Genomic DNA, 14,343 nt, shown 5'->3' on the forward strand with positions numbered 1-14,343 from the left:
TTAGCGTTAAAAAGCATCCTCCCCACCCCACTGACTCACAGTCTAACTTACTACACACTGCCACATATTGAGTCTTACTGTCATGCTCATTAAAGTTTGTGTAATTCTATGATGTGCGTGTGCTCATGTGTATGTAATGTGAGTCATGTGTGTTTTATGCTCATTCCCACATGAGTGCATTTTTCCACCATAAACCCTGTGATGTGTGTACATTTTAGCCTGCATAAATGGCTTAAAGCGTTTCTCATCTGATGACAGAAATTCATAACAAGGCAGACACTTAATCATGATTACTCGATTATCTCATGCTTAAAAAGCTTTAATTTTTGCTAAAAAGGCAGAGAGGCTCGGTCCTTTTTTGTTTTTTCAATTACTCCTCTTTTTTTTAAATAAATGAATAGCAACAATGATGATGGTGATGGGTTCCAGAGGAGTTATATCCTGTGTTATTTTCTCTCAGTGTCCCCCCGCCTTCTCCCCAATTCTGCAGGGATTTGTGGGGGATAATCCTCTCGGGGATTAGGTCGGGGCAACACGCAGACAAAGAGGGGAAATAAGCCTGTTATGCATTCGCTGCTTCATTTCCCAACCTGTCTTTATTACAGCCTATACTGATATGGGCTTATTCACACACACACACACAAGCACATACAGATGTCCGCACACATATACATACACACTCACATGCATGTGATTGGCCACATTAAGAGCTTCCTAGATAACTTGCGTCCGTGGGGTTTTTGTGTCTTCACTTCCCTGATAGGTGTGTATATCTGTATTGAGAAATAATAAAACCCACACGTGATTATAGCAGAATAGACTCTTAGTTCTTAGCACTGATCTTTTGAGCCCCCTGTATGCATTTTTATTAAGGAAAGCACATTTGGCACTGCACTGTTTCATTTTTTTATTAGGTAGATGTAATGTCATGTAATTATTGTGCTGGTGTGTGTGTGTGTCACACGTGGGTTCCCATCTAAATGTGTGTGCGGATCTTTGTGTGCCTGTGGATGTGTTTGTGTGCACACCTATTTGCGTCCTCATTTGTGTGTGTGTGTGTGTATGTGTTCATTCTTGTACTACTGTCCTTCTCGGGGCCTTCATTCTCGTAACGCCTTTGGTTACAATTGTCATTTCTGTGCTGTTTTCATCTGTAGGACACACTGACTAGCAGGTCTGGAGCCCCTAAGTCAGTTTTCATTTGCATCATAATACAGTGACCCAGAGTGCATTACAACATTGCAAAGCTCACTTCATGATTGGAATTTCTCACCATCTTTAGACAGTCGTACATAATGACCAACGCAAAAACAAAATAAAAGTGGACGAAAGTTGTCAGTAGACACACTTTTGAATTTACAATGAAAAAATGACTGACAAGTGTAGATGTTTCATACAGTCCTCGACAAATGTTTTGTTTTATTTTGAAGCTGTTAAAGTGAGAGTTTTGATCACGTGCTTTTTCAGAAACATTTTGGGGCAGGAAACAAAGTGAAGGTTTTACTGTGATGGTATGGAAGAATTAAGTGGTGTACAGATTGACATGTCACACTAAACAATAAGAACAATACATGCGTATACTTCAAAAACATGAACTATCTAGTTAAAAAAGCCTCACTTAATGTCATAAAGCTTTCTGCCACATTGAAGGTTTGCATTTGTCCATTTTATTATTTACCTCTGTACCTCATGCATGTCATAATCTGATATCTTCTTTTGACAGGTGTTATAATAAGCTATGGCCTCTGGCTGGATGGAGTTCTCATTTTAAATTCCAGCTCTTCCCAGAGGTTCTTTGTGGTGGAGGGACTCTCTCCTTGGAGCCGACATGTTCTCAGGCTGCAGGCCTGTACAGCACAGGGCTGTGGAAAGGGGCCGATGGTCAGTGAATCTCTTACTAGTAAACACTAACACTATTTGACAATAGTGATATATAGAAAGATACTTTGGGACTTTTTATTCTATAAGCCATTGCAGCGTTGGTAATTCTAACTCGAGATTGTCAAACTGTCCTCTTTTTTTTTTAATCCATTAAATTTTTTTTTTTGTTTGTGAAAAATAGAAAGTTCATAAAATCGACTTGTGCAAAGAGCAACTTTACTCCTCCAACCAACACTTGGTACTTAAAGCTTATAAAATCCTCCATTGGGTCAGTCGTCTTCCATCAGATAGTAAAATGAATCAGCAAAGCAGATTTTCAGGGAGAACACTTTTGCTGTGATAGACAAAACCATAAATACACTTGGCATGTGTTCTGAGACATGGGCAAAGCTCATGTGTGCATGTGTCACTGGGCGTCATAAAGGTGATCGATTTTCTGGGCTCGATAACATAGGGTTGGAGCGGCAATGGTGACATTTGGTAGAAAATGCCACTCCTTGCTCAATGACAACTCTGACGACAGGTCATGTTTTAGGGCATATTTCCAAACACCAGAAGAAACAGAGACTGCAGGAAAAGAGAAGAAGAGGATGAGGAGGGGGGTGAAATGAAGAAGAGGACTCAATGGCAGGATGATCAGAATAGGAGGTGAGGGTGGAGGAATTTAGGAATAAAAGATTTGAATGACTGTCTAAATGGTCAGAGAAAAGTTATAGATGAGGTGGAAAGGGAAGTACAGTGAGTTTGAATTTAGAGAAACTGTGAAAGGAATCCAGCAGAAAACTAGTGATAAAAAGAAAAGGAGCGGTTTTCAAGAATCTAAAGGGACACATAATGCAGGTAAGATTTGTCAGGCAGTTTCATTCTTCATAATTACTGTATGTGTTTACACTGTAAGATCAGCTCAGGTGAACATCTCATGATTATGACCGTTGTCAAAGGAGGGCAGATTTTATGCCATTGTTTCACAATTATAGAAATTCTCTGTATCGATTGTCTGTGATCACATCACTGTGCTTATGGCCTCATATTTTTCTTTTTTAAACCAGGTGGAGAGGCGCACATTAGAGATGGCCCCAGAAGGCCCTATTCTGCTGGAGCTGACCAATCAGAGCTCTCGATCAGTCAGAGCCCGCTGGACAGCACCTCCGAGAGCAAATGGAAACCTTAGCTACGCAGTGTACTACAAAAGCAAAGGTGACACACAAAAACATTCTGTCTCTGTCTCTCTCTTTGTCACACACAGAAACTCAGAGGACCTTGAAAGTTTGTGAACCCTTCAGAACATTATATAGTTCTGCAGAAATATCACCTGAAACATGAATAGTCCACATTTGTAAAGCGCTCTTTCACTTTAGATAGGTCCTTCATTGCACTTTACTGTAAATACTTTAGATATTTACAGTCTACATATGCAGCATATTTTTCTTCATCATACAAATTATATGTGTCCATGCCTTAATACACTTATACAAATATTTGTCCTGAAAGTAAGACATGTTCTTTCAATAAGATAGGGCTCCAATCCACAGCTCACTGCCATCCCATTCATTTAAAACAGCTGACTCACATAATTTCATCCTTCAATTACAGGTAAAACCCAGAGTTTCAGGCACTCTCACTAGCAAATTTGTTATCTTGGATCATTTGACTAAAATAATTAATGACTAAATGTAGCATTTTTTATCTTGGTCCATAAGGTTTCTTTTTTTTTTATTGGACTGGTGTGAAAACTGTTGTGTTGTTTTTTTTTAAAGGTCTGAAATAAGATTGCTACATAAAGGTAGTGCGTTGGATGGTGTTTCACAGTGTCTGCGTTCCTATCAGATTCTCCTGAGAGCAGCAACTGACAAATACACCTCATGTGTAGACATGTTGATATACAGTACTTACTGCTGATTTCCTGAGAGCACAATAATAATATTACCAATTTCAAAACTGCCAAGTGGGTTTTTTGATAAAAGGCTTTTCAAAGATGAGTCGTGCAGTGCAATATGGATAGAGATGGACTTACAAGTGCGCACACACACACACACACACACACACACACACACGCACACACAACCCACAATCACACTTCCAACCAACAAAGCCAACTTCTCCTGAAAGTCAGGCATGAAATGGGAAAATGACAGAAGGAGTAATCAAACCAGACTGGTATAGCAAAGGCAAGGTTTTTTGATATTGCCAGTGACTTTAGAGCGAAGACGATGTTGGAGCGTAGAGGGAAACAGTGGATGGAAGGAAGAACAAAGACAGGTAGCTATAAAACAACAGTATAAAGGAAAAGGGGAGATGGAAAGCTTATTTTTCCATAGATATATAGGAAGATACTGCTTGTGTAAACAGTGTAAGATATGATAAACAACAAAACTGTAGAGATGGCAACAAACAGAATAGGAGAAGTGGACATGGAAATAACAGAGGACAAAGTAATATGTACATGCACACACATGCACACACTCATCCTTTAATTTAGGTATGTTCACCCGGTCTCTTTTTCTCTTTCTCTCTCTCTCTCTCACACACACACACAGTGGGTGACTTTGATCTGTGCATCACAGAGAAACCGACAGATGAAAACGAGTGGAGAGATGGATAGGAGATTGTGAAAGGAAGAGAGAGATGGTCTTTCACTCTAGTTGCCCATAACCCCTTGTTTCTGTGATGCAAATTGCCTTCATCAGGCAATATATTGGAAAAGCTTACATTTTTTTGAGCTTTTTTCTTTCACTGTCCTTGCAAAGCGTCAACGTGGAGACCTCTGTCATTTGATCAACCAGTTAAACTCATCCTGCATTTCTGCATTATAAACACTCCTCCTCTCCTTTCCCTTTCTTTCAGTATGCATTGTATCTCTTATTAATCCATTTTCTGTTTTCAGTGCATGTACATACATACCTAAATGTGCAACAAAAATGACCAGTTTCCACTTCACTAGACATACATGTCACTGTTTCTCTGTCTTTTAGCCGGTGATGGTGTGTTGAATGGCGGTACAGCAGCCGGCATCTGGTTTACTGTGACTGACGTACAGCCTTATACAAACTACAGCTTCTGGATCAGAGGGTGTAACACACAGGGATGTGTTGAGAGCCTTCCAATCATTGTTACAACACCCCCAGCAGGTACAAACACTTGTACAACACAAGTTCAATTTCTTTCCACCAGCAGTCTGCATTATATGAATTTCAATATTTACAAAGTCTGGACACAACTGCCATACAAATGAGTGGGTACGTGATAACGTTTCAAAAGACTGCTCTAAATCTTTTTGACTAGTATTCTAAGTGTCATTATTAAAGAGCTCCATTGCTCAATGAATCTCAGTCTTGAGACTGAGATTTCAGGGTGAGACTTGCTAATACAGGTCCTTATACTAGTTGAATGACCTAAATATTTAATTTCTGAAAATTTCTTTAAATATGCCACACACTACACAATGCAAGAGAACTATATATGGCAACTCAATCGTCTCGTTTTGGGTTTCACAACGATTGATCAAAGTGTGACAACACAGTTGAGTAATTGTATTGTTTTGCTGAGGCAGTAAATTCGCAATGAACAGTAATAGACTAGTTTAATGTTGCCTGCAAACTCTCTTCTGTCACTGTACTGATGCAGAATCTTCCAACTCCGCATCATGGTCCATGATAGAATAGAGAAATGTCCACACTTCTCAAGTAGATGATCATTGGTCTTGTCTGATCATGGTTGATTGAGAAGAATTTGACGTAGCTTTATTGGATAGATAAAGACCAAAGGCTCATTCCATGGTAACACAACCAGTAGTTCTTATGCCATTTTTTTCCCGTTTTTTTTTTTTCTTTTTGTTGTTCCTGATGGAAGGTGAACCTATATGTTGGAGAAATTCCAAACATTAGAACCTCGACCAATTATTTGTCTGTATGTCTTGTATGTATAATTGAGCTTATTGGTACAGACATGAAATTAGTCTTCAAGGCTCTGGTCAGTTTGGTTAATTTATTTTGAAAAACAAAATTAATTTGGCTTGATTCAGGTTCCCATAAATGGGAATAATCTAAAAACTGAAGTTATAATCAGCTTAGTAGACTAATACAGTTCCTTGAAAATGTTAATTTTGCTTGGGTAAAACTTGCTTATTAAATGCTTTTTTATTATTACTAAATTACTATACTTGCAAGTTTGTTTCACACTTAACACACAAGGAATGGAACTTTTTTTTTTCTTGTTCTCTGACTTCAGTTCCTAAGCATCTGAACTGGAAAGTTTCCTTTTTTCAGTTTACTGGGCAAAAGAAAAAAAATATTCACAGGAGCTGAGACAGAACAAAAGAACAATCTTATCATTGACTTAATAGTTGGAAAACAAATGTCTGTTTTACACAACATGTGTGTATGAGAGAGAGAGAGAGAGCGTGAGTATGTGTGTGCCATTGTGTAGAATCAAGACTGTTTGTGCTTACTGATAAAAGTTGATCAGAGTAGTCTGAAGATATTGCTAACCAAGCAGTAACACAGAATCCATCAGCACACATTGTGCCACTTTGGCTAATGTTACTAAAAGTATTGAATACATACACTTCTTCACACCCTTGTCAGAAAACAATAAACGGCCGACTTGGGAAAGTTCTGCTGTTCAAGTTCAAAACAAAGGCATAAGAAAGTATAAATTTTAAATACCAGACGTTTCCTCTCTTTCCATCTCTCTTTCTACCTCTGTGCCTCTGGCATCTCTTTAGACTTCTTTAAGGCAAACTGTCTTGATGCGTCCTTGTTCTATGAAAGAACAGAGAGAAGATTGCAGCGCAAGAGACAGAAGAGCAGAGGAGGAGGAGAGCAGAGAGGGAGAAGTGAACATAAAAGTGCATAGTTTAAAACGATTAGTGACACCTCTGATATTGTACCTGCTAACACAGCACGAGAGAGACACAGGCTCACCAACATTGTGTGTGTCTTTGTGATTTCTGTGTCTTATATGTGGATGTCTGTGAGTGGCAGAAATAATCACATCATGAATTAAATCAGGACACACTCAGGTAATGACCATTTACTGAATCTACAACTTGGTCTTTCTTGAAACGTTGAATGCAGAAATTGGGAAAGAGATTCTGTAACTGAAAACTTATGATATGTCAAATTTCTCTTTAGCTGGAAAAGCATGTGCTAAAAGGCAAACTTTCGCACAGTTGAGAAAAACTGATGAAACACTGAAAAGAAACAAAGGGTGAGCTGGGTAACCTAAAATTCAGAGTTAAGCCGACATATACTTTATCTGGGTCCAGCCTGAAGATTCTTGTTCCTGTCTGGCTGCAGTATTTGGCTACATTAATTTGCATTTGGCCCTTTAAAAAAACAACTCAAGATTAACACACACAGATATGAGTATTTAGTGTAAAATTGGGAACCTAATTATTTAGTTTTATCTGTGTGTTTATTCTGTTGAGATGACAATTTATGTTCATGAGCCACAACTAATGTTCTGAATCCTAAAAGAGGATATTTTTTCCACAACACTCTGTGTCTGCATTTATGCAGTTTGTGTTTTTTAATCCATCTTTAGGATAAGATGTCTTCAGCAATCAGTCTTTTTGTCGCGAAAAGAGAGCATTGTTTGATTGAAGGGTCACTTTATACATCAGGCTCTCATTTCACGCAGTCAACAATGAGGCCACGCTGATTTTCTCCTCATGTTTATTGTTCTTATCTCTGTCATATTCTCATCTTTACTGATATTGGCTATCATAGACTGAATCAAGAGGTTTTTACTGATTTTACACCACGAACACCGTACGAAGATGTTCTGCTGGAAAATTTTGTTGACAGATCGAGGTTAGACAGAGACAGTGATTATGTTATGGTGGGTCTTAAGGCACTCTCAACATCCTTTACCATTTTTTTTTTTAATTTTCCCTTCTTCTGTTCTTTCCCTCTCGCTCTTGACTCTTGTTCTATTTTTCCTAATCATTTTCTTCTTTTCTACGCAACTCCAAGCTGAGTTGTTCTTAGATGGAGGTGTCATTCCTTTAGGATACAGCATATTAATCAAATTAAAAACATCAGTATGAAATGAGCATATTCTTACTATGATATAGTATATTTTTTTGTTGTATTGTTCTGTCTTGTGGTCTTGTCTTTCCATATTTCACCTCTCCATCCTGTTTTCAATACATTATCCATTCTTAATTTCTTGCCTTTATGCCTTGCCCTCTACACCGTCATTCTTCTCTCCATAGCCCCAGATGGCTTGTCACCTCCAACTTTGGCCAGTGCAACTTATACCAGTATGAATGTGTCCTGGTCTGCCCCAGCCAATGCAAATGCACCAGGCCCACTCCACTACAGCTTGCAAATGAGGACATCCCCACAGAGGCCGGTAATAAGGTAAGAAAGCAACAAATACAGTGCAATCCATGAGACCAGTGGACATGTAGACACACTGTTCTTTTGTTTCTTGAAAACATCACTGAGACACAGGTGGCCTATAATAAAAAACATGAAACACAGTTCATGAAAGTTGTCAGGGACAGTGACACGTGATTTTGAAATGGCTCTAAGAGAATGGCAGACACCTATAACCCTCTTAGGCACAGATCTACCTAAAACGTATGAATATCCACATACACATGTACATTTAGATGGATACATTATACACCACAGTTGAAAATGTCACATCAGTGTGACAGACCATCAGAAAAACAAAGGCAGAATGAAACTGGGGGATGGAGGGGTATCGTTAAAAAGGCAAAAAAATCAAAGACAGTGAGGTAGAAAAATTGTGATAGAATAAAAGGAGAGAGTGGGTGTGCATCTGATATGTATTCATTACATGCTTCCTGACAACAAATTGCAATTTAATCCAAGAAGAGGAGGCTCTCATTCTCTGGTAATAAATAAATGACTAGCTACATGTATTATATATCAGACAGCCATGCCCTCCTCCTCTTCTTCTATGGAAATCTCATTGTTCCCTGATTTATTCATTCATTCATCCCCTCTATCCATCTGATGCTAAATGGTCAACGGTCCCTCGTTTATGACAATATTCCTTTACTTTGTCCTCGATTCATTTGTAAGATTATATGATCTGGGATCAGCTCTGTAATGTGGGAATAAAATAAAAAGCTATGGGAATGTTGTATGTCTGGGAAACATGAGCTCTGTTCAATGATCATTTAAAACTTGCCTTTTATGTTGTTGCACAGTTTAGAAAGACCAAGTTAGAGTACATCAGGCAGATACATGCATTATACTGGCAACTTTTTCTTATATTCTTTTGAAATATCATCTTGCTCTCCAATTTTTCTACCTCAGATTAAGTTGAAACTATGCTCTTCCTGAAACTGGTACTTCACATTTACTGAGATATGCCCAAAAAGCCGTTGGTTTATCTTACCAGTAAAGAGTAGGGTTCTCTTTTCATACAAAGTTTTGCAATAAGAACCTGCAGTCTGGTAAATTCCCTTATAATAACTTTGTATCATATAGACATTGCATCAGCTCACCGAAAGATCTGCAACTGCAGAGCACACGCTGTGTGGAGCTGTCCAGTGCTGAATCTCCATAAGATAATAAAGTTCCTCCATGAAACCAAATTAGTATCTTCCCCAATGATGACACAAAAAGTAGTTTTTGTTATAGAGTTTGTAATATTCTGGAAAATAATGTGTCTCATCCTCAACTTCTAGGCTTATACTTATTTCATGTCCAATGAAGCACTTTTGTGAATTCTGATTATCAGCAGAGCTGATGCAGAATAATGGACAGTGTCTGTTCAGATGATTATCAGAATCAGAAGCAGAAGCATTTATTGTCAATCAAGCATTACAACATTACATTGCACGCAGATTGAAATGGCGTTTATCCAACTCCAGTGTGTGAAGAGACATACAGGAGTTAGAACGGTCGCAGCCATCGAGGGCACCACCGGTTGGTCAGTATGAGCAGCCCAGGCTATCTGGGAGAATAGAAGTCTCCTTAGCTTCTGTAATTATAGAGAATGTGTAAATATGCAAAGCATTTATTTAAATTCATTTAAACTCACTGCTGTAAAGTGCCAAATCTAGACCAGCATTTATAAGTGTATTTGTTATCTGCCCCCCTTTAATCACTTATTAATACAACACATCTCATTTTGACCAGACCACACGTGTCAGTAAATGTATTTTTGTTTTTGTCCTTCCTCTTCCAGGCTCATGGAAAATGCAACAGACACCTTTTCTTATTATGTGAAGGGTTTGTCACCGTACACGCACTACCTGTTCAGAGTGGTGGTTTCACACAATCATGGACAGACTGCTGGCCCTTGGGCAACCTTGCACACTGCAGAGGACAGTAAGTAATCATATACACAAATGCATACATAAAATTTTACATACTTATCACTCACTGGCTCGTGCAGCTACACACACTCATATCATCAGTCTTGGCTCAGTTTTGCTTGTGAATGGCCGGTGGGTGACTGGCAGCAGTTGGTTCGCAAAAGGCCTCTGCTGTCAGTTAGCCATGAGTGCTGCTGGGTTCAGATAAAACTCAAGGACTCTGGAAGATCTGCTCATCGTAAAGGATGATCAAAGCAAGTAACAAACCAAATTTGGTGTGATAAGCAGAACACTTTTCCAGTATTGAAAGTGCCCAAAGTTAGTTTTAATTTTTGGATGCAAGTCAAAGTGGTCATTGTGACAGACAGCTCATGTTAAAATAAGAAAGGAGGAGGAGATGTGGGTATAGGCACGATTGGGTGAAACACTCTGACAGGATTTGATTTGCATACTGTAAGGTGTGTGTCTGTGTGTGAGTGACCTAGCCAGTGTCATTGTGGGCTAATTGCTGTAATAGAATCATATTAGCCACTGGAACTGCCTCCTCAGTGCAAAGTTATAAATTAATTAGCACCACACTATTATCACATACATTATCATTAAGCAGCTGAGATTTGCATACATTGATACATGTGCATGTTCATACACAGAAATGCCTACAAAATATGTATACATGAGTGTATGTGTGTATAATTACATACACATGAAAGGCATTTACTCATATAGTGATATACATGCACACATCCATTCAGATACACACATATGCAGGTATTTAGGATGCATTAAATTACACTTCTGGTCTTTTCTCATTGTAATGCGAAATTGAAATCCTTCCAGTGCCGAAACCTTGCACACACACACACACACACACACACATACACACACACCCAAGTATTTTCACACCAAATGACACAGGCAGCTTACATTACACATTTTTAAACTCAGCAATTGCAAAGTAGACGGTGCTTGTGTTCAGGCGTTTTTAAGGAAATGCAAATACATGAAGTTACTATTTCATTACTTTAATGTGAAAATGTACTTTAAAAAAAACACTAAAAATTGGTCAACAAAAATGCTAAAGATTTTGACAAGTGTGGAAGTGTATAAAAAAAACCTATTATTGGAGACTGCCCAGTGCAGACAGGTTTGATTTCCTATGTCTAATGTGAAATCGTCACCAAAAACCACCATACATTCTCTTCCTATTCTCATTTCCCACAAACTAACAACCTGACAACCTTTCACATTTAATTTGTTCTGATTTGACTGATAATAGTGCTTGAAGGGTTTGAATTAAGTTTAATTTTTGTATGCAGAATTCACTCAAACACACAGCAACTTACATACACTCAAATTCACACACACACATATACACATATTTCTTAACATAATCATGCGATATGCGCATTATAACTAAGCACACATGTTAGTTCTTTATAGTGTTGTGGTCCTCTGGGTTTTACAGTAACCCTTTTGGGAGAGATCCTTCTAACCTCATCTGGGTCTGAAGTGTGAGCTGTGGGTTTCTGCTTTGATGTAATACTACATATACTAATGTATGTTATAATATATATTAGCATGAACCATTATTAACAATGAGGATCATACCATGTTGTATTTTCAATTTTTAAATATATGCACATATATGTATTTCTTCTTTTTGCCACACTCTTTTCTCCAACTGTTTTTTCCAACTCACAGAACACAGAATTAGTTTCCCTTCCTACAGAAATAGAGGACAAAAATAAGAGAGGAAATGGGGTGAAAAAGTAAAAGAAAAACGCAGAGAGAAAAGGGTAAAATAAGGAAATGAGGAAAAAAGAGGAAGAGAAGAAAAGAGAAGGCTAATGACAGAACAGAGAAAGAGAGAGACCCACACTCCCTCCTTTCCTTTTTATCATTCCATTAAAGTTTTATATCCATCTTTTTAATGTAATTTGGTCCCTATGAATTCCTGCTGCTGCAGAACAGACAGACGGCTCCTGTGAACATAAACTCTAGCCGTGTTGGACAGCTCCCTTTCCTCTGTCTACTCCCATGTTCACACCAGCTAAGTGATCTAAGAGTGTGTGTGTGTGTGTGTGGGTGGGTGTGTGTATGTGTGTGTCTGTGGGCATATGTACGTTCTGGAAGAGAGGTGTATGTTACAGAGTGCTGTGAAGAGTATGAATAAAGCTCCACTTGAACCAAATGATCTTAGCAAAGCAGTCTTAGAAAGTAAAAAAAAAGTGTGTGTGTGTGAGAGAGAGAGAGAGAGAGAGAGAGAGAGAGAGAGAGAGAACATTGAACAACATTAGAACATTAAAGAAAAATCCCTTTTTAACTAAAGTGAACTTAAAGCATAGTGAGTCAGAGGAAGTGTAAAGGGGATAAAAAGGTTAGAGGTAATGGCAGAACACATAGAATTTGTGTTATTTAATTAATGAGTGGCTGCATTAATAAAATATTATTCTACCTATTCCCCCTGTATTTTAGTCAGTAAGCAGGCCCAGTGAACTAGAGATGTAAAGTGAGCATAGTTTTTCCAGTTTTTATACATATTAGGATATATCCAGTGTATAAATACACATTTATTACCTTGAACTCAAAGCTAAGCCTAATCTTTTGGACTGGTTTTCTAATGAGTCCAGATCAATATGTAAAAATGCAGTGCACAAATGAACTCCGTTGCAAAGCATTTTCACTTTAGAAGACCATCATGTTGACTGAAAACATTTATATTTTCTTTTTAAACACATTTCACATATCTCGACAAAGCTGAGAGCACTCAAAAGTCAAAAGCCATAGTCAAGAGAGTAAAAAACGAGTATGGATGATACAGTCAGATCCCAAAATTACACAAACAGTTCCTCAGTGTAATTCCTGTCATGAGTCCATTGTTCCTGCAGCACCAGCAGTTTGCAGTGATGGCTAAAATCTGTTTCTCAGGTGTGCCTTGTGAATTTGGTAATCCTGACAAGTGGTAGTCACACACGGCTGACCTGGCTGGGCTCAGTCTGCAACAGTTCCAGCAGCGTTTCATGGTTTTTGTTGATGCACAATTGTGGAATGATTAGCATTCATTCACCTGGTTGCAGTATGTTTTTACTCTGCTTAGGCCGGCCTGGAACACACTGGTGGCGCCGTTCCTCTGTGAAAAAGATTTAATTCTGTGGTCCTTTTGTAGCCTTGGACTACACAATATTTTGAAGTCATCAAAGGGTTTGTTAAGTCACTCGGGCAGTGTGTTACGCTGCTCCAACTTGGGACAAAATCATGATTATCCTCTGTTGCAATTCATTGCAGTGAAATCATTTAAATAACTATTATATTTCTTGGACTTTTTACAAAGTGAACAAGAAGTAAAATAAGAAAAAAGTGAGTGCTGTGTTTTGAAATTTCTGTTAGGAACGTTTTTGTGTAGTAATTTTACTTTTCTTTTAACAGTGTAATATCCCTGTCACTGCGAGTCACTGCCTGATGTGAGTGGCACATGCACAAAATTTGAGTCGCATAGGCGCCATCGTGAGATAATCCTCTCCAATTCCTTGGATATAGAAAACCATGTCAGTGTTGTTGCTGCATGATGTAATGACACCCTTCTGTTGCTTATAACTGTTGTTACCTGATGTCAGTACATTGAGTACAGTCAATGTAAATGTTGATTTAATTAATCTGACAAATTGAATTTCCTCATTTTAGTTAAAAAGATCATTTTCAATCTTTTGGGGTGACAAGGTGACATTCTTAAAAGTTAAATGAATTATTCCAAATCATCAGCAGGAGTTTTTGAATGATTGATATTTCAAAGGTAACATGAAGGCTGTGGTTACTTAAAGGCTAATGCACATAATATAGTCGTGATGTTCTGGTTCCAGATCAAACTTGACCTTGGTCATGACTCGTCCTCTTTCTCGCTGCCTCTTCATTGAACCCTAAAGCTGCAATGACTTTAAATAATCTGTACGAAAACAAAGATATGAAATGCAATATAAATTCTCTCTATATTACATGTCACTTTTTGACACCATGTTGTAACCATTTTGATAACAGTAAAGCTCAGCATTTTTACGATATACATACATATATACATACATGGATCGACAACATACAGGTGCATCGCAATAAATTAGAATATCAATAAAAAGTTAATTCATTTCAGTAATGCAATTCAAAAAGTG

At 38.1% G+C, this 14,343-nt stretch overlaps 1 protein-coding gene across 1 annotated transcript in view; it reads left to right on the top strand.

Annotated features, from left to right (window-relative positions):
- The window catches only part of ush2a (Usher syndrome 2A (autosomal recessive, mild)), a 210,288-nt gene that overhangs the window by 105,238 nt on the left and 90,707 nt on the right, over positions 1-14,343 (top strand). The window contains exons 44-48 of the mRNA XM_072381304.1: positions 1,724-1,881; positions 2,931-3,078; positions 4,854-5,009; positions 8,099-8,246; positions 10,054-10,196. Coding sequence (XP_072237405.1) covers positions 1,724-1,881; positions 2,931-3,078; positions 4,854-5,009; positions 8,099-8,246; positions 10,054-10,196 — 753 coding nt within the window. The remainder of the gene's footprint in view (positions 1-1,723; positions 1,882-2,930; positions 3,079-4,853; positions 5,010-8,098; positions 8,247-10,053; positions 10,197-14,343) is intronic.

The sequence above is a fragment of the Leuresthes tenuis genome, unplaced genomic scaffold (assembly GCF_036924035.1).
Source record: "Leuresthes tenuis unplaced genomic scaffold, fLeuTen1.0.hap1 SCAF_2, whole genome shotgun sequence".
NCBI classification, from domain to species: domain Eukaryota; kingdom Metazoa; phylum Chordata; class Actinopteri; order Atheriniformes; family Atherinopsidae; genus Leuresthes; species Leuresthes tenuis.